We start from the raw sequence: 22027 nt of genomic DNA on the forward strand, positions 1-22027 counted from the left end.
TTCGAGCCGCAAACGCGGTATTAAAGGGCAGATTTAAAAGTTTAGTTTAATGCACCGCGCTTCACGTTTTGTGCACCCGGAACGAAATAATTTCCGTAAGTAATTCGAAGAAAGAAGAAGAGAGAAAATCTGTGAGAAGTTTCGGAAGAAAATTTAAAAGGACAGATTTTCTTTTTCTCGGGGAAATGCGCTGGCTGACGTTTGGCAGTACTGCACTTTCGTTCGCCCGGCACTACTCTCTACTCTACCCTCTACCACTCACCACTGTGGCACTGTGAGAAGTGAGAGTGTGAGGGGCGTCGGGCGAGGGCACGTGAGGGCATAGATGAGACGCCGTGCATGGCCGTGCAAGTGCATCGCGTGTAAGTACCTACCGTCCAGGATGTCTACCGTTTGGTGTTCGAGGTCGATATGAGCGGCGAGCCGGCGCTTCATCGTAAGATGTATTACTTAGACGTTTCTCTGTTAGTACATTCACTATTTCGTCATGAATGTAGACGTAACCGCGGCTAGTCCGCGGGACATAACCTATACGTGTGACTCCCTCGGACTTTAATTCTATTGCCGAGCGAGCACGACGATCGTTCTACTTTAAAAACTCGAGATATTTGCACATTCAAAAAACTTCTAACTGTATACATAATAACTGTACGTTTTGTTTATTTCTATTCGTAGAGAAATTCCATCCGATCTTGATCTCACGGTATCTCCCGTATATCTCAAGAAGAACGTTTTAGAAGCCGTTCGGTCGCTGTTCGGAGAGGAGGGAGCTAAGAGTCCCATAGACGTTCTAAAGATCTATCCAGCAAAACGCAGATTTATCCTTTGTTGTCCGTACAATAGCTACGTCCGACTTCGAGCAAGCCTGACTTTGAGTACGACGTACGAGGGGAAGACGTGCGTGTACACGGTTCACCGGGCGTCGTCGAATTTATTATCGTTCACTGCCGATAGTAGGACGTACCAACACGGAGAAGTCCCTCCCGAATCTTCGCCATGCCATTGATACGTAAAGAGGGCAAAGACACCATTATCTTCGCATCTAAGGAGGATCATGCGGTGCCCAGTAAGATTAGTCTTCCTGAACCAGAGCCTAGTCCCGGACTGTTGTTGCCTAATGGCGAGATCAATTGGAATTGCCCGTGTCTGGGTGGTATGGCAACCGGGCCATGTGGTTTAGAATTTCGCGAGGCTTTCTCCTGCTTTCACTACTCGACCGCAGATCCGAAGGGCTCGGATTGTCGCAAAGCATTCGAGACGATGCAGAGCTGCATGTCGCAATATCCGGCACTATACGAGAGCAAGGGCATGCCGACAGACGATCTGGAAGACGAAGAGGAAATCGAAGAAGACGAGGAGGAGGAGAAGAAGCAGCCGTCGGCGGGCAGCGAGGACAAGAGAAAGGCGATGGTTGTTAGTCAAGGTGCAGCAGATTAGCGATAGTCGTCTTTCTCTTGTCTTTCTATCTTAATTAATTACTTTAAGTAAATTAACTTTACCTGTTGCACTGTATAGTTCAAAATAAATTTAAAAAAAAACACAATTAAAGTCAGATTAATCAAATCGCTTTGCGAACAACTTGGAGCAGGTAGAATTGCGGATGAAAATAATCTAGGGATATCTCGCGAAGGAAAACTTCAGTATTATGTGGAATTAACAATTTAATTTCTTATCACATTCTACATTCTATTCGCAAACTAATATAAGTTGGAGGAAGTTTATCATCAGTTTTGTCTGGGAAGAGAAAAATTCTTTATTTCTTCATATTTATGTTACAACCTTCTCTCTTCTTTGCAAGACATGAGTACGCATATACAATTTCCACACGGAGAGAATTTTCTCTTAAAATTTACCCTGAAATCATGGTAGTTGTGGGACAACATGTACCACCAAGAATTTTATGCGAGCTATTCTGATTAATATCCACCATAATAAAAAATATTAATATCTATTACATTAAAATATAAAATATGTTTGATTAATTTTACTAAAATATATCTAGGAAATTTCAATAATTTTTTAAAATTTACCAATCTGCTTGGTAATTTTTATCACGTTTGTAAAATGTCTTTTGTATATTTTAAAAATTCCTTGGTTGCCAAGTTGTCCCAAGTTTGTAGTGAATTTAAGGGTAAAATATAACAAAAAATTCTCCGTGCAGTTTAATTTAACAAATATAGAAAAATGCGAGAAAGTATAGACAGTCATATCGTTGTACCATTTGACTTCTTCCGTTCAAATGTGCCGCGCGCTCTCTAGGTCGCTCGTTACTTCTTCCGGACGCAGCCAGATGGCGGAGCCTGGCTGCGTGACGTCGGCGGTCGGCGCGCTCTGGCGCACTCCTCCGCCCCCCTCTGACCCCTCTAGTCGTCATTCCGCTCGCGTATGGTATGGGTCGTGGTACCAATGTTGTGTGGATCATCGGGCGCAACGCGATAATAACAGTGCCACCGTTCGCGTACTTACAGTAGCCATCTGCGATAACAACAACGTTGCGTTTGTCGTCGCCGTTGACGCACGCCATGTGTCTGTCGTTACGCGCGCAGCCTGTGTACCCGTCGGAACGCGACGACGCTGCTCATCGTCCCTCGGCCTCGGCGCAGCGCGACGTCGAGCAGTGACACGCGTCGCGTGTGCGCATCGATCACGAATACCGACGCTGAGACAGACTACAACGGAGTGACAAAGACAGATAGACGGGATAGACGGTGGAGCAAAGTTCGGCCGAGCGAAGTTTCCGTCAAGTCGGCTTAGAAAAGAGCGGAGCTTGTTCACGAGCGCGCGCGCGCATACCCCGGATACGTTCCTTGGCAGTGACCGAGAGTGTAACCCGGTTTTCGTGCGCCTAAGTGCTAGTGAGAGAAAACGCGTCGTTATACGTCCCTTTATCTTCCGTTGGCCTCATCATGGACACCCATAAAAAGGAGAAGAAGCACAAGGAGAAAAGGAGGTGAGTTGCTTGCGCGCGCGAAAGAATCAGATGTAGAGATAGAGCGAGAGAGAGAGAAAGTGCGTGAAAGTCGCGCGTCTTTATTTTCGGAACAGCCGTATGGCTCCAGGGTGACGCGAATTCTCGCTCGCGGCTGTCGTGTCATCGACGGACGCTTGACGGACGCCGGACACGATAATACCGCTTGTAATTCGTGAATTCGACGGGGTTTGAGGGAATAAAGAAAGAGTGAGAGGAAAGCGTTCGTGTGTGTGTGAGATGCGTGTTTGATGCAATCGTCTCGCATCTTCGATGTGTGGAATCATCGCTCTGTCTCTTTCTCCGATTACAACGCTTTATCTCGCTCGCACTTCTCGGCGGCGCCCTATCGCTGTCTCTCTCTAACGCCACGTGATCCCCGTCGTCCGTCTCCGTCGCTCTCACGGATTCTTTATTGGACCTGTCGTGTTCTCATTTTCTCTCTCTCTCTCTTTCTTTTTCCTCTCTCTCTTTCTCTCTCTCTCTCTTTCTTTTTCCTCTGCTCTTAAAGTCTCTTAAATCAAACGAAATTCTAAACAAGTGTCAATGAGATGCCCCGACGCTTGGCCTTCCTTTTTTTTATCGTCCGATCTGTCTTGTTTTTGATCGGTCTTTAAGTTATTTACGACGTGCCCCACAGTTGCTCCAGTTTCGCTCTCCCTTCGCATCATTATGACTTATTTACGACTTACGACGAGCGACTTACTTTATTAAAATTGATGAGTGGTTTCTTTACTCACTGTACCCGGCTTATTTATATGTCATTACAGTTGGTTTACTTTCCGCTATATTTTATCCGCGCATGACTTTGTCCATTAACTCGAGATTTTCATCCGAAAATGGCGCCTGGGATTTATTTCTGTACGACTGCGAGTCCAATTCGAGAAATGATCGTGTATACAGGGTGTTTCCTAAGTACAAAAAATTGAAAAGGATATTCCGTAGCTTATTTTAGGAAGAAAAGGTCTTATATATATATAAACATATGCCCTAAACTGCTTCGTTTTCAAAATACAGGGTGTCAAAGTTGTGAAAACAAATAAAATTTTCGAAAATTATCGGAAAACGTTTAAAGGTATTTTATTCAAATTTGGTATGCGTATACATGTAGTATTAAACTATTAAGAACCATTTTCCAGTACCAATAAAACATTTTTAGATCCACCAGGACCGTGCGTCTTTGACACCGTGTATTTCGAAAATAAAGCAGGGCATATGTTAATAGAAGTGCCTTTTTCTTCCTAAAATAAGGCAGGAATATTCCCTTCAATTTTTTGTACTTACTTAGAAAACACCCTGTATATTTCTATATCTCTCTGTTTGGTGTCCTAAAAGGATTTTTGTCTCTCTTTTCTCCTCTCTTTCTTGACTTTCTAGCGGCATGCTGGTATACGAGTGATTTTTTTTTATCTCGTGGCGCAACAAGCCATTAAATATGCACGCAATTTGGACCGACGCTTTTCGAACATTCAAGAATATCGTCAACAGTGACAATCTTTTTTAGAAATAGCCCGAGGTTCGATTTCTCTTTTTCTCAACTCGCGTGCACGCGCGCGATGGCAAGGCGTTTATTATACAATCGCGTCCGCGACCCCAACAGTTAATATTCCAATGTTTCGCTGCGCGCTATTACGTAAAATGTAGAAGCGTCGGTTATCCAGGAATATATCCCGCATTTATTCTACATTCATACGCTAACTGCGGAAATTTTATCCATTTTACGTCACCAGCCAGTCGAACGTACTCAATCTTTATCAGAGAGCAAACAGCGGAGCAGTATGTCGCTATTATAATTGATTCCGATCAATTGTTTAAGTAGATAGATAAAAACTTCTAGTCATATTCCTCGATTAATCAGAATCTACCGAGTTCGTCAACCAGTTTAATGTAATGTAAAATCGTAGCGAGCGAAGATCATTATTTTCTTAAGAAAGGTATATGAATATACAGTATGTATTTTTCGGGATCGAAGTCCCACAACTGAAATATTGTTTCAATATTTTCAGCTATGCGCTAGGATTTGAATCAATTGTTTTCTCAACAGATTGATAAAAGACGTTTATGTTCTTTTGGCCTGTAAAATTTCGAAAAAATAGCTACATAGGTTGGTGTACACCGCGAAATGAAGTCAGTCGTGCGTTATTAATATTATTAATTTAAGGTAGTTGTCTCGCGAATCGCAATAAACAAGAAAAATTTGAAAATTTTACTATACGTTAATAAATGTGGTATCTACACGTTTGTACAGTTTAAAAGTATTTAATTGACGGTCCCGAACACGAGACAATCGCTATTAAAAATTACACACAGAAAAAAAGATTGTTCTTGATTTGAAAATATCTTTAGTTTCAACGTGGAAATCTTGAAATGAGATTATATTGTGTTAAACTTGCTTGAAGAAAACTTGTTTGAATGAAGTCATTATATAGTGCAACTGAGAAAAAAAATGTTGAAATAAAAAGTTAAAATTCTTAAGAAGATATAGATTGTTTCACATATAAGCAAGATCACTATAATCTTCTTATAAGAATTTCAACTTTTTATTTCAACATTTTTTTCTTGGTTGCACTATACATGTATATAATTACTTTATTCAAGCAAGTTTAACGCAATATAATCTCATTTCAATATTTCCACGTTGAAACTAAAGATATTTTTAAATCAAGAATATTCTTTTTCTCCTCGTTTTTCTCTATGCACTTTTTCCATGCATTGCATACACAAAGCATATGAAAATCTCATATTTTGAATTTTAATAATTAGGACAAACAACAAGAAAGTGATGAACCTTAGCATAAAAAGATGTTAGCATAAAGCTTAGAATTATCTTAATTTTTTGTTAGTATCTAAATCGAAATACGCTTCATATTGTTGTGAATAAATCTAAATTTTTTTCTTTATCTAACATCTTTTTATGCTCGTTATTGGTTGTTTACCGTTTCTCTTAAGTTTTTCTTAGATTGAGCGGTTGACTTATTATTTTTAATTATTAATATTATAGCTATAAAAAATCCTTAAATAATCGCTCGTTCACGCGAGACAAAGCGATTCTTTATCGTGCGGATAGCGGCGTCCATGACAACGGTAATTCCGGCGAATTAGGCGATGTTTCTGTCCACTCCGATCTATTTCGTAAGAGTTTAGAACGGAAAATTTTCTAGGATTGTATTTTGTCGGTAATCAGCCGTTCAAAGTCCAGACTCTAACACTGATCGCAATCGATGTTTTGTCTATTTTTTTTCATGCTCGGCGCGTCTTATCGTGCGTCAATTATAATTCGGGACATTTGAATCAATCGCGTTATATTTCGAGACATTGATTTCGGACTAATTTAAACTGGCGACGTTCCTCTAGAGTACGGGATCAGGTGATATTGATCTCCATCATGGTTTTACTTCTAAAACGGTGAATATAAACAAAGGAGTTCCCGTTGTGTGACTTATGTCCATTTCTATCAATGATTAACTTTAATCTCGGTTTAACTTACTCTTTATCTTTTTCTAATTCTTACAACTAGAAAAATATACATTGATAGAAATGGACGTTAAAGAGATATTTTTCGAGAGAAGCGATCCATAGGGAGAGCTTTTTTCAGCCACAAGGATTCCCCTTCTCCTTTGGACCGCGAGGGTTTCGCGTGACACGCGCTAAAATAACCTACTCGGAAACTGCGAAACTACGAGGAAACCATTAGCGTCAGTGGGGTCATGTGATAATCATCGGTAGACCATAACGAGGCGAGATCGACGAAAACAACGTTCGACACGTATCACGCACGCACGATAGCGTTTGCGAGCGGTGGAAGATATTTCACTTATGTAGGGTTATCACTATACCGAATACAAAAGTAGAACGATAGCGCGACACGACGATTATTATTCATTCCTTTTATACGGACTATCCATCACGTAGCCTGTAAATAGGACAAAAATTAGTTTGATTCTTCGTTATCGCAACACTTTTTTGATACAAACAAGTTTTCTCTAGATTCTAGATACTTGGTTTACAGTCCAAAAAATCTTCAGTCGACATGTTGGTCTTGCTCTCGCGCGTAAAGTATGCGAATATTTCGTGATACACGGAGAGAATTTTTTGTTATATTTTACCGTTAAATTCACTACAAACTTGGGACAACTTGGCAACCAAGGAATTTTTGAAATATACAAAAGACATTTTACAAACGTGATAAAAATTTCCAAGCAGATTGGTAATTTTCGAAAAATTGTTGAAATTTCTTAAATATATTTTAGTAAAATTAATCAAACATATTTTATATTTTAATGTAACAGATATTAATATTTTTTATTATGGTGGATATTAATCAGAATAGCTCGCATAAAATTCTTCGTAGCAACGTGTTATCCCACAACTATCATGATTTCAGGGTAAATTCTAAGAAAAAATTCTCTCCGTGTACTTACATCGAGTAAAGAATCTGAAGAATTTTTCACAGGGTGTAAATTAGGGTGAAAATATTATTTTATAGAACTTGAATTTAACTTTTGCGAGCATTAAAATCTATTTACGAGTTATTGGAGAAGAAATAACAAGATTATTGAAATTCCAGCAATAATGGGTAACCCAATCTTTTAATGTTATTAAATTTTATATCATTTATCCATTAATTAATCGAGAGGTATTTCCTTTGAAGTCTGTAAGAGAAATATAATTATATTGTTGTAAATAATGTAAACAATTCACTATTTTTAGACGATTTATTCTTTAGACAATAAGATATATCTTTTATCGAGATTAATTGCAGCTTATAGGGTGAATCACTAAAGGTGTTACAGGATAATATTTCTGAAATTGAACGAAATATTTATTTTTTAGCGACTGTTTGGTATCGAAGCGGACATTGTGTGATAAAGTTAATTTTTTTTGTCCGTTTCGATATCAAACAGTCGCGAGAAAATAAGAATTTTATATCCCGTTTAGTTTCAGAAATACTAGCCTGTAACATCTTTAGTGATTCATTCTATATAAAACAGCAAAATAGCGACGTTACTCGAATTAACAGAAAGTTTAATATTGGAAATAAGGATGTGTAATCTGCGATGTAACGCATTCTCGATTAATCTAGTCACAATGTAACGTATTTAAGCAAAGGGTATTTATACGTAGCAAAAACCGTATGTCTGGCCAAGTGATCGATAGAGGTCGGCGAAGGGGTAGTCAGGGGAAGTAGAGATTAATATGTCAATTAAAGTGTCTGCTGTGACAGTTATTTTTCTGTATAAGCGACTAGTGAGGGGAGTTCTCTCCACTTCAATCATGTATGCATGGTCTACAGAGTGTTTTACTTCGGTTTTATTTGTCAAAAACAAATGCTCTCAGAGTCGACTTTTTATCCACGGAAACGTCGAAGTAGGTTTTTGAGTAATTAACGAAGGAAAATAAAGAATTCTCGCATAATATTGTTATTAGTTGAACGTTATATCGTCCTTAATTCTAACTGGGATGTTTATTTCCTCGAAATGTTAATTTTCGTATAATGACAAGTTTTTCTTTGTAAAGTTGCGGCAGACGCTGATTTCCCTTGACATTTGCGCTAACCCGACTCCAAGCTAGTCAAGGACTCCGGCTGTTAAAAGATGATGTGGCAGAAGTGGAACACTCTGTATACATCGCGACGATTACGCGGCGTGCACGCATGAACGGATAGCGACCTTCTGGAAAGTTTTCTTCCCGAATTGTTGTACATCGCATCCTGCCGTTGGTAGCTTTAAACGTATGGGCGGTTGAACAAAACGAAGGCTAGATTTAATCTCTAGGTCAAGTATCTCGGTGAATCTTCGAGAGAACTAACAGATCCGCAGTATTCATTATATTTGAGCATTTAATATTAGAAAATATATGATTCTTCACGATTTTCACGTCAATCGTGGATAGCGATAAGATAGAGAATTGCACATTTCCGTGAGAAAGAAAACCCTATAATATATTGCTTTCTAGTGACCCAAGAATACATGATTTCTTGAATATAGGCGAAAGTATACGCCGTGTCATTGAATTTGATTAGGAGATAATCGCGGTTTGGAAAAACCTTGCCCGTCACTCTGTTAGAAGATCCCAAGAAAACCGTATTCGTTTCCTGTGCAAACGTATTTTGTACATAAATGTTGGGGTACCTCCCGCCGAAATCGGCGCGGAGTATTGTATGCATGTTGTATATATCATATCCGGAAGTATTAGTCATCGCTTATCCGTAAAATTTAGGCGCGATGAAAAACGCGCTTATTTATTAATTAACAGTATTGTTGGTGCGTCATTTGCGTGTACTTTTCTTTGTCCATTCTGTCGAGGTTTAATCTCTTGTTTTCTTTGTTTGTATTACTACCACTACTACTACTACTACTGCTACTGCTACTGCCACTACTACTACTACTGCTACTACTACTACTACTACTGCTACTACTGCTACTACTACTACTGCTGCTACTACTGCACTGCTACTACTGCTGTTACTACTGCTGTTACTACTGCTAATACTATTACTATTACTGCTACTATTACTAATTGTATTACTACTGTGGTGCACACATAAAAATAATCATTCTACAGCCAAGGAAAGCACTTACTTACTTTATTTTATTTCTTTTAAGTAAGTTTTCTTACAACAAATAATATTTTCTTACTAATAGTTTTCAAATATCTTGACACAAGTCTTTGAAAACCAGAATATTGTTTTGAGTAAATGTAATGTTTATAATGAATTTATGATAGATTTGCGAATTAAGTATTTGATAAGGTTACCTATATATATCCGCAAATCTACCATAAAGTCAACATAAGCATTACATTTACTCAAAACAATATTCTTTTCAAACACTTGTATCAAAGATATTTGAAAACTATTAGTAAGAAAATATTTTTTGTTGTAAGAAAACTTATTTAAAAGAAATAAAATTAAGTAAGTGCTTTCCTTGGCTGTAGAATGATTATTTTTCTCTGTGTAGCCGCATGTGCCCCTACGGTCCCTATCAAGATGACACCACACTAATTAATCGCGCGCGGGCAAAACGCGCTTTTTCGCGAGCGCTCGGCCGCGCTAACTAAAATATATAAACAAATTCGGCAACAATACTCATTGCCCTGATCGACGCTCTCACCGACGATTTTATCGGACGACAAGAGCTAGGCGGGCATATACTTATGGAATCTTACCATCGCAACTCGCAGAGAATCGCATGGTATTTTTGGGGACACATCCTCCACATACATCATTTCATCCAACTATACACTTTTCTACACTATCATCATCATCCCGCGATCGACAACGACTCGAACCCTAAACTACTATTACTATACTATTACTGCTATTACTACTATCACTACCATCACTACTATCACTACTACTAATACTATTATTATTATTATTATTATTACTACTACTACTACTACTACTATTATTTGACTAACAATAAGTGGAACACGAAGATGTAGCTATCAAAAAGCTACGAAACGTTGGTCGTAAGTAAATAGCGGGCCGATTGACTCAGGAAACGATCGCGGAATAATTTCCGTGTTTTCATATCGACGGCACTTCCAATTGCACGATTACGCTGCGAGGATTACGCGATCGGCTCGAGGATGTCTCGCGCAGTATTGCGTCAGGATTGCAGTGTATCCGTCATTGGGATTGCATTGCATCAGGTTGCGCGATCGAAAAAAAACGCTGGATAAAAACGTTTGCGGATGATCTGTGGCGCGTACAATGGTTCTTCTTGTTCTCTTCGAGCGGGCGATACTCGTCGGGGATTGCGTTATCTTGCGCGATAGGAACGCTCACGATTATGACCAACTACTGGGCATTCAAATTACCGGAAAGTCATTAGACATGCGACTGCAGAGAGTGAAAAAGATACGTAAAGTATAAGACTCTCTTGCAACATCAACATTGTTTGGATTGAGAACATTTATTAATTTGAGATTTCGTTAGATCTCTCGGGCATATTGTGTTAGAAAATTATAACTGGAGTGTCCTAAAAAGACTGCTCTTTTCAGATATTTAATTTGCCAATTTTTTGAAAATAATATACATATAGTGCAGTTAAAATAATGTCGGTTAAAATATTTATTCCTAGATTTACTTCTTTATTTTAAGATCGCAAGATCTAGAAACTGCAAGCTGTGTACGTGCTACTTAATGCAAAAATATGCTAATTGCGTTGTTTTTCACCGCGTTTCCTTCTATTGGAGTCTTCATACGCGATATACAGACCCTTATCACGTATTCCGCGAATTTTACCACCCGTATCCCCATCGTGTTGTTATTTTCTAGCGAATTTAGCGACTGTTTATTCGTTTCTTTTATTCGTTGCAAAAATATTTTTACGCTAACTGAATCTATTTGACGTTATTTGATGAAAGTTACGGCAAGAATCTGCAGAATGACAGGTTTGAAACATCGATGAATCGTGACAAATAAATAGAAATAAATAGAAATATTCAAGTCGGTAAAAACGTGCTCGATGAATTTGTTGTGTCGCGCGCGGGTCGATGATAGAGTATCGTTATCGACGAGATAACGATCGTTTGGAACGTCCAGCAGGAATAGCATTGCATTGCTACCGGGCTTTAGTATCGCGCGAGCCGTGAAAGTGGCTCAAAAGTCGTGCCGAGGGGAGTGTGCGAGAAGACGAGGATGACGACCCCGTTCAGGGTTGCTCTCAATGAATCAGGAAACGTAGATCGTTGACATCTCCGCTGACTAGATCTAATTTCGAATTTGCTCTGTTAAGATAAAGAGCAAGAGAGAGTCTATCAAGAGATACAACAAAAAAGATAAGCCGATAAGAGATAATAAAAGAAATCGTTACGACGACCATTAGTTCTGGAGGGCAAGACACAAATAGATGAAGAGGGGAAGGAATGAGTGAGGAATAAGTGAAAAAAGGATGAGAAAGTGTCATTCAAAACTGTGGATAAAACACGAAGAGAGTATAGCTGGATTGGCGTGTAAAGGAGTGCGAAGAACTGAGATTAGAGAGCAGCAATCGGAGCTGAGGGGGTGAGTTTCGTTTTTTTTTTACGAGGATGATTGGAATCGTCGAGAGATGAACTTGCGACTTGCGTACCGAGCGTAAAGAAAAGCGAATTTTTGTGGAAAATATAGAAGAGTAGAGTGAATAAACTGAGAAAAGAAAAATCGGAAAAGAGGGATAGCGCAGACAGACAGGCGCAGTTGGACGTTTCACTTATGAAGAGGGGCTAGGATATTAATCAACTAAATCTTATTTTTTTGTATTTCTACCTTTTCCCCTTCTCGTGCTAAGAAATTCCCGATTGTACATCGGTCACGTGGATCAGACATGACCAAGATAAGCTTTTAGTGACAAAAAAATAAAGGCGAATGTGAAAGATAAAGAAGAGGGATGAAATGTCGAGCAAGTGGAAAACGACTAAGGATCAAACGCATTAACGTGCTGGAAATTTATTTCTATGTAGATTAACGATGATTAATTAATGAATGGCGAAGATAATACTTTGTTTTCTTATCAAAGAAAGCATAAGTTGTATAAGTTGGGAAGAAAGAGAATAAATGGAGTAAGTTCTAAAGAAGCAAACTTAAAAATTAAAAAAAAAGATAGAGAAAGAAAAACGCAGGAATGAATAAGTGAAAGACAATAACAAAATTAGCATAATTAAAGCATGCAATTTTCGGCGGCTGTGCCATACGTAGACTAATCACGAATGGAAACAGCTTTCAACGGAGAAGAGGAGATAGTAAACAAAGAAAGGAAAAGAAAAAGAAAAGGACGAGAAAAAATTTTTTAGATGAAAAATCTCTTGATAGGATTAATTGTAAGACGTGAAATTCTACTGATCGCGTTGATTAAAATAAGTATAATTAGTTCTAAGAAAAGTGAAAGACACGGTAAAAAAGACTGAAGAAGGTAAAGAAAAGAGAAGTAGAAATTTTTAAGAGTGAGACAACTGCAAGATTAAGAAGTAGTGACGTGGATCGAAGATCGAGGAGGAAAAATGAACGCGCGTCTGCACGAGATGGAAGAAGAAAGACGAGGAGGTAAGGCGAGAGAAGAGGATGGAAACATCATTCTCGGTGATGGTCGTCAACAGCGGGGTCGTTGCTCCGATCTCCGCGACTGGATCGGCAAGGCGTCGGGTTACGTCGGTGTCGATGCGCGTCACATGGCAAGAGGAAACGGGATCGATTTTCCGTCGCGCGAATTGCTGAAACCACCGCCGTCGTCTTATGGTCCAGCGATCGCGTTTAGCAACGTCAATGTCTTACCCGGCAATATTGCCGCACCCTCTTCCAGCCTTACGTCACACGCTGGCGATAATACTAGATCACGAGCTTGCGATATCGGGACGACATCTTGCTCCACGATGAGATTTCCGTATGCGTCTGGGCTGAGTTGCAACGTGGCGTGTAGTAATGCACCAGCGACGTCGTGCAATATCGCGTCAGCAACGTGCAATGTCGCTTCAGCGGGCGCCGATTGCGACGATCCGGTGGAAACAAGGTGGTTCCGTAACGACGGTCACTTGGCCGACCCGCAGTCGGGGACTCGCGCGGCGAATACGGCGGCCTCGAGGACTTGCCAGCTGAGTCCGATTGACGTTGAGGACCTCGCAATGTACTTTGATCCACCGACGGACGGCTGCAAACCGCCTTCGGCGGGTAATCGCGCGATCTACTCGAGGAGATCGCGATACGGGCAGGCCGCAAGGATGGACCAGCCCCGAGAGTATCATCGCGATCTGGATTTCCGTGATCTACCCTCTTGCGATTTAGCGCCCAACCATTTACGAACTTGCGACATGGGTCCCAGCACTCTGGGATATTGCGATCTAGGGTATAGCGATTTACGACTACGTGACTCGCCATTTTGCGATCCGAGACTTAGCGACTCGCAATTTTGCGACGTGAACCCTCATGCCGCACACCCGTGCGAGGAGCAGCCGCGCGAACCGGGCCGATACGATCTGGGACAGGGCGATCAAGGACCAGGCAATTGGTTTTGCAACAACTGCCCGGAACTGTTCAATTTCTGCAGCGAGGACCGATGGCTACAGTGCCCGGCGAGCGATCGCTGTCCCCTTTACGACACCTCGTACGCTTATGGCGCACCCGTCTTGCCGCCATGTATGTACGATAATGGTTACAATGATAATGATAACTTGCATCACGGCTACGTGGAGGACGAACAGCTCCTCGAGAATTACTTGTAAGTTGGCGATTATCGTAATGTTCTTTTGTTTTCCTCGTTTTCACCTGCTGCTCTTTGATACCGTGACGTTGAATACCGTGACGTTACAAATGGTGAATCAATTCTATAAAAGTTTTTTTAGGATAAATCTATTTTCTTCTAATTAATCTAAATCTTTTTTAATTTTAATTCAATTTTATCCAATTTTGTAACCTAATTCAATTGAAATTACTCTACTCAATTTTAGTAGTTTTTAAAATTCTTTTAACGAAAATTAGGTTTTCTAAACTTTATGATAAGTTTTCTTAAACATTTAAACAAGTTAGCCCGTTCCAAAAAAACTGTCTTCTTTCAATTAAAGAAGTTTGCATGTCACTTATAGTTTGTGCAACATGGAACATTCTATATCAATCTGCGCCGAAGAAAAAAAATGAATTGATTGTATCGTTTTTCCGCGGAAATTTTCCGTAACGTTTAATTACGTCGACCGGATTAGCCGATCAGTTTGACTTTGACTGGTTTGAGTCCGCTAGCGGTAGGAGGGAGGTGAGGGAAAGAAAACGTGACGAGATCGTAGGATCGATTTCGAAGTATCGTTCGAAGGTCGACCTGCCGCGGTGATAACGCTTCGCCTCGCGATAACGTCGACGTTTTCCCTCGATTGACGACCGAAAAAGATGCACCTTCCGATCTGCCAATAGCTACATTCTGCAGCGACAGCAATTGAATGCGCTCGAGTTAATGCTGATACTTCAAGCGGTTTTCATGATAGACAATCTCTTCCGCCTCTTCGCTTCTTATTGTTAGACTGAGACTTTATCCATCTCAGATATTTCGGGAGGGAGTTTTTTAGAATTTGTCTCTGTAACGAAATTTTCTTTCCCTCTCTCTCTCCCTCTCCCTCTCCCTCCTCCTCTCTCTCTCTCTTTATGAGGGTTGTTATATACTTTAAAATAATGTTGGTAAAACTATTTCTTTAACCGAAAGCAAAGTTGGCAAAATTTTACAAAATTTTTAGTGCATTAAATTCAATGAAACAGGTCTAATTTCTACTAAAAACTGGTATTTAAATGTTATCTTTGTCAAATAATACGCGTGCATATTCGCGCTTGGTAACCGAGTAGCCTACTTACTCCGAAATCAAGCGGTGCCCGCAGCGTGCACAGCATGCATTATGATGCACGATTGGTGTAACCAATGTAGCGTAATGTCGAGTCAAGTTGACGACAGCGACCTTCTAAAATCGGGCAATGAGACCGTTTATCGTGTATGATAGTGCACCTGACACGTGATAGCGACACTTCGCTCACGAGGTACTTCAGGACGTCTGTTTGCGGAAAAAAGTCTAGTAGAAGATAGTCAAGAGAGCTCTCGTTCACGCGTGATTCATTCTATATGAAAAACGCGCAAAAGAAGAGTGTATATATATATATATATATATATATATGTACATACACTGAGAAAAAAATGTTGTTAATTTGACTAAACTCGTTTAGTTGTAGTGATTTGTTTAATGTAAATATTAATATATTTAAATCAAATATACGTGAGTAATATCAAGAAATATTTTATTTTATTTTATATAATATTTTTTGAATTAACAAATGTTAGCTTGACAGCCCGTGACCGCTGCATTTAGTTGAATCAAATAATATTTCTTTGAATCAACGATTTTTTTTTCTCAGTGTACATATATATACATATAGATATACATATATATATATATATATATATATATATATATACATATATATATATACATATATATATACATATATATATATACATATATATATACATATAAATGAACTTGTATTTTATTGTCCCTGAAACTTTGAAACGCATTTTCTCAGAAACTATTGACTTAGATTAAAAAAACTATAAGTAGGTATCATTGTAAAGAGAATTAAAAGATCTTGAAATCATTTGCTACTTTTCACCCCTGTTGCCAGTTAAGATTTTTGAGAGGGTTGTTATCCCGCCTAGGCGGTTAGCCCAGAAGTAGGTGAATTTATGACAAGAACCTGTTTCCCTCGCAAACAAAATCGACCTGTTTCTTTTTTGGAAAAATCACTTATAGATTCCAAAATAATCCCGGTGAACACTTTTCGTTAGAACACTCTGTATATATAACATTTCAAAACCACATCAACTTTTCTACATGAAATGCATGGGTGTTTTTCACTTTCTACCATAATTTTTTTGGTCAGTATTGTCGCGAAAATTCGTCTTTTGGCAAAGAATGTTAAAAATATTCTCTCGATATAGTTTGCAGTTTATTGATATATTTCTCAGAGTTTATAATACATGTCAATTTATAAAACATTTGTAAAGATCGCAGATTGCGCAATAGAAGTAATATCGGATGGACTAGCTTATTTCGCAGCCGATAGACGAAAGGAACTTTTTGTGTTGTTGCAGGAGCAATGAGAAGAGGAAGGAGAGGTCCCGCGATGCAGCGCGCTGCAGACGCAGTAGGGAGACCGATATCTTCACCGAACTCGCGGCCGCGCTTCCGGTCGCGCCGGAACAGGCAGCGCTTTTAGATAAGGCCAGCGTAATGAGACTGGCAATTGCTTTCCTCAAAGTCCGGGCCATCGTGGATTCCAGTAAGTATCTATGAAAGTATCTGAATGTCCGGCTTTATCATAATATAGCAAAGATGTTTCCCTCTTTGGAGATACAAGACATCATCTATTCAACTAGAAATATGGAAATATACTCGTTGCAAATGTAAAAGTTATAACAGAACGCCTATACTAGGCTTTTTTTCTTTTGGAAAAATGTGCATTTTCTTGAAAACTGTACCATACAAAAGTTGTAGGATTTCGAGGGAAACGAATAATGGTAAAATTAATTTTCGAAAAAATCGATTTTTTTAAGGTCACATATAGGTCATTGCCATTTTTTTAAATAGAATTATATGATTTTTTTACACAATGATTCTTCTAATTGTTCTACACATAAAAGTATTAAGGTGGAGTTATTAAAATATTAATAATTTTACGATATTTTATACCTTATCCTGGCACATTTTGACATGAAATGTAAAATATTTAGTAAACTATTCATTTTTTGGTAACTGAACCTTAATACTTTTATGTACAGAATAATAAGCTGAATCAATTGATGTAAAGAAATCTCATAGTTGATTTGTAATATGCAACTACATGTCTTTTTTGAAAAGCAACAATGTGACCTGTGTGAAGTTAGCAGCCCATTTTTTTAATTTTGAAATTCTAAAAATTGTTCCGGGTTGTTCTAGACTTGTTCTAAATTGTTCCAGAAAATCAAAATTTTAAAATAAAAGTGTTTGCGGAAAATTAATAAAAACGATTTTCTGACCTGGCACCCCATTTTTCGAAAATCGAACTTTTGAAGGTTATTCCAGGCTGTTCTAGTTGTTCTAAACTTTGTTCCAAAGTATTAGTTTGATTGTAGCCCAGTCAAATTAGATTATTTTTGGGCGTTTGAATGAAAAAATTGCCGGCAAGCTGGAAATTGGTATACAGGTTTATTTTAGTGTTCTTTTAAACATACTAAAAGTCCCCATACATAGAGCGTGAGCCGGCTGCGCCATCTTGAAAAAAAGAGTACGAAAATGGGTTTTTTGCGAATAACTCGGAAATTATTAGTTTCACGGGAAAGAACATTCAGAGCGAAAATGTAGCTGATAAAATTCCTCGCAATTTGGTTTTTTGTAGAACTTCGTACGACCATTAGTTCCCGAGATAGATTTTTTTGAAGCATCGGGCAAATGAGGAAAGAGCTGTTTCTTCGAGCGTTTTTTCAAAATATTTGTTCTGGCTGTCCGAAAGTAAAAAATGCATACAATGAAAGTGAAAGAGAATTAAATTACCTACAAAATGCATTATTTATGTTATACCGCGCGACTAATATTTCTGGAAATATTACGGTTTAAATGAAATTTTGACTTTTGGAAATTATGAGAATAAATATTTCCTCGCAATATAAGTCGGAAATGGGTAGTCCTACGTAAAAAATTGTTAAAATCAAATAGAAAGGTTATTAAATTTTCATTATTTTGGTTTTTGACCGATTTGCATACGACTAATAGTATTTTTGATATCCGTAAAAGAAACGGTTTTTAGGTACACTTCTCAAAATGGCGGACTTCCGAGTTATCTTTTTTAAAAAAATACACATGTTTCTTGAAGTTTATTAAATTATCTTTAAAATGATTTTTTATTTAACCTTCTGTGATGAATACTTCCAGAGATATAGCCTTTTAAATATTTGTTTATGTTAAAAATTTCTTAATAATTTATAGTTTTTTTTACAAAACATGACATAAAAATACTTTAGAAAAAATAATATCGACATTTTTTCAAAAGTTTATATGCATATGTATGTGATCCCGCAGTGGAACCGGTTTTGAAATTAAAGTTTTTAAAGAATTGTCATTTCAATTATGCCTTTCTTAAAAGTTTTCGTTAATAAATGGGTTTTGCCACACTTTTTTGTAATTTTCTCAGTTTCTATGAGAGATACGTACAAAATGCTTCAGACCAAATTTGAAGCTTATAAAATTTCCTGAAAAACAGTATATTCGGCATTAATATGTGACCAACAATTATATCAACAACAGATGCTAGAATAATGTTGCTCTTTTTTCCTCAGTTCACCGTAATTTTTAATGATTTAAATATTGTCGAAAAAATTTATTTCGAAATTTTTGCGGTCGGCGTAAGTTTCAAATCTCATTATACATGATGTAAGCTTCCCGTTGGTCTTTGGGTTAAATTTTTAAGACGGGTAGTATTCGAAATATAGGGTGTCGAAAGTGGCCGCAACAAATTTCTGTTTCATATGCAGAGGCGAGCACACAGTGCAAGTAAGGGATGCATATTTATTGTTGATATACTAATAATTAAACCAATAAAAACATAAAAAACTGCGTACATAACCTAAAATAAAATTCATAAAGAAATATTAATGTCAAAACGTAAATATAATAAAATACAATAATAATAATAATAATAAATAATAATAATCCTAAAAAAATAATACAATAACTATTATTACATATTATATAAATATTATGTATGATGTAATATGTGTGCGTGCGGGCATGCGTATGCGCTTGTGTAGTACAATGAAAGTAAGCTTCCCCCGCACGCACACATATTACATCATACATAATATTTATATAATATGTAATAATAGTTATTGTATTATTTTTTAGGATTATTATTATTTATTATTATTATTATTATTATTGTATTTTATTATATTTACGTTTTGACATTAATATTTCTTTATAAATTTTATTTTAGGTTATGTACGCAGTTTTTTATGTTTTTATTGGTTTAATTATTAGTATATCCCTTACTTGCACTGTGTGCTCGCCTCTGCATATGAAACAGAAATTTGTTGCGGCCACTTTCGACACCCTATATCTCGAATACTACCCGTCTTAAAAATTTAACCCAAAGACCAACGGGAAGCTTACATCATGTATAATGAGATTTGAAACTTACGCCGACCACAAAAATTTCGAAATAAATTTTTTCAACAATAATTTAAATCATTAAAAATTACGGTAAACTGAGGAAAAAAGAGCAACATTATTCTAGCATCTGTTGTTGATATAATTGTTGGTCACATATTAATGCCGAATATACTGTTTTTCAGGAAATTTTATAAGCTTCAAATTTGGTCTGAAGCATTTTGTACGTATCTCTCATAGAAACTGAGAAAATTACAAAAAAGTGTGGCAAACCCCATTTTTTTACGAAAACTCTTAAGAAAGGCATAATTGAAATGACAATTCTTTAAAAACTTTCATTTTTAAACCGGTCCCACTGCAGGATCACATACATATGCATATAAACTTTTGAAAAAATGTCGATATTATTTTTTCTAAAGTATTTTTATGTCATGTTTTGTAAAAAAAACTATAAATTATTAAGAAATTTTTAACATAAACAAATATTTAATAGGCTATATCTCTGGAAGTATTCATCACAGAAGGTCAAATAAAAAATCATTTTAAAGATAATTTAATAAACTTCAAGAAACATGTGTATTTTTTAAAAAAAGATAACTCGGAAGTCCGCCATTTTGAGAAGTGTAGGGGAGACCGGGGCTATAAACCGCCAGTTTTTTTTCGGTGCCGATTTTTAACAACAAAATAAATAATTTTCGTTAAACGTGGTATACCACTGTAAAGAGTGAACCTTTAGCTACAAAATTTATATAGGAAATTTTTATCTATGTTGCTTTGTTTAACCGGTATAGAGCAAAAACGACAACGGTGGAAAAATTGAAATCTCAAAAATGCCGGGGTTGAACCGCCACCCCCCCGGGGCTAATCCGCCACACTGCATTTTCAATACATATACGTACATCTAATCCTGAAAAATGATGGGATACATTTTAATAATTGTTTTTTAAGAGAAAAATATAAAAATTTATTTAAAATTTTTATGCAAAACATTATTAAAAAATAATTGTTTTACCTATTCCATAAAACAATTTAGGCACGTGAATACAGAGGTTAACCAAATCGTAAACTCCCCAACGGCACGTCACATTGCCAACGCGGGCAACTACGGGGAATACGCGTGACGGCGTTCCGGTGCCATAGGATCAGCGCGGACCCTCGAGCAACCTAACCAAGCCGCGTTTCTCGCGGGGGAGCGATAAATAGCGACAGGGGGGTTAGAAAAGCTCGCGGTGGAGCGCGACTATTTTACCGACTCGACGGCGTCCTCGCGCCGATTCCTCGACGCGCCGACGACGACGACGACGACGACGGCCATGACCACCACGACGACGACGGCCACGACCACCACGACGACGACGGCCACGACCACCACCACGACAACGGCCACGACCACGACGACGACGACGACGACGACGATGACCACCACCGACACCACCACCACTACAACGGCGGCGACAATGACGCCGAGACGATGCAGCGAACGCTGGACGATGCGGTCACACGCGCGACTGTCACTGACACAACGACCAACAACGACGATTTACCGCGGCCGGGAGTCGGGACGATCTACCGCGCGCGCGGCATGTCAACTCTCGCGCGGAAATCGCGGGATCTCAGAGCCTCGCCGTACCTCGCCGACGTGCCGTGAGCGTGAGCGATCTCGAAAACAACGGTCCGCCATCTTTTCGGTCGGCCAAAACACCGTTTTGCGACGATACGTGCGTACCATTTCCCTCCTACACAAACTGACGCACGTGCAAGGGAAGACAGAATCACGCTCGAGGGAAACCTAACCTGAAATCGCCGTGAGCTGAAGTCGTGCGCCCGGCGCGCCACAGTGACGAGACTGGCGGACCAGCCCCGGGTGCTTACTGGCGGATAAGCCCCAAACATAAGTTTCAGGTTTGATCGCTCACGAAATATTAGACATCAACGATAATGAAAAAACTACACTGGATTCGTGTTCAGCATGCTCTTTATAATCACGTACCTCGAGATTTGGAGAGCAAACATTATTGCAGATATTACAATATTTCCACGCGCAGAAAATTTCACTTTCACCTTCCGAAAACACGTTTGCCCTCGTAAAAATCATAACACGGCAGGTAACCTGCCGAAACTCCGTTGGTCACATGGGTACCATAAGCAGCATTTACAATGTTAATAGCGAGTTCGCATAATATACAGGTTCCGAGATATTTGATTTGGCGGTTCAACCCCGTTGGCGGTTTAGTCCCGGTCTCCCCTACCTAAAAACCGTTTTTTTTACGGATATAAAAAATACTATTAGTCGTATGCAAATCGGTCAAAAACCAAAATAATGAAAATTTAATAACCTTTTTATTTGATTTTAACAATTTTTTACGTAGGACTACCCACATTTTCGACTTATATTGCGAGGAAATATTT

The 22027-nt window shown here is 38.4% G+C and overlaps 2 protein-coding genes across 2 annotated transcripts in view; both read left to right on the plus strand.

Moving 5' to 3' along the window:
- The first annotated feature begins 857 nt into the window (after positions 1 to 857).
- On the plus strand, positions 858 to 1561 carry LOC139779263 (mitochondrial intermembrane space import and assembly protein 40-B). Its single transcript, XM_071717569.1, has one exon. It carries the CDS (start codon positions 997 to 999, stop codon positions 1435 to 1437), a length of 441 nt encoding a protein of 146 aa, XP_071573670.1. The 5' UTR covers positions 858 to 996; the 3' UTR covers positions 1438 to 1561.
- Positions 1562 to 11433: 9872 nt separating this feature from the next.
- Sima (HIF-1 transcription factor component sima) overlaps positions 11434 to 22027 on the plus strand; it is a 46966-nt gene continuing 36372 nt past the window's right edge. Inside the window, exons 1-2 of the mRNA XM_071717546.1 lie at positions 11434 to 14166; positions 16570 to 16757. Of these exons, the coding sequence (XP_071573647.1) occupies positions 12956 to 14166; positions 16570 to 16757 (1399 nt within the window). The 5' untranslated portion in view covers positions 11434 to 12955. The remainder of the gene's footprint in view (positions 14167 to 16569; positions 16758 to 22027) is intronic.

This window comes from Temnothorax nylanderi, unplaced genomic scaffold (genome assembly GCF_030848795.1).
Source record: "Temnothorax nylanderi isolate EJ_2023f unplaced genomic scaffold, tnyl_v1.0 TNYL_tig0216_pilon, whole genome shotgun sequence".
NCBI classification, from domain to species: Eukaryota; Metazoa; Arthropoda; class Insecta; order Hymenoptera; family Formicidae; genus Temnothorax; species Temnothorax nylanderi.

Bases quoted from the DNA above. Each gene is read 5' to 3' on its own strand.
- LOC139779263 (XM_071717569.1), top strand. From the start codon at position 997: ATGCCATTGATACGTAAAGAGGGCAAAGACACCATTATCTTCGCATCT.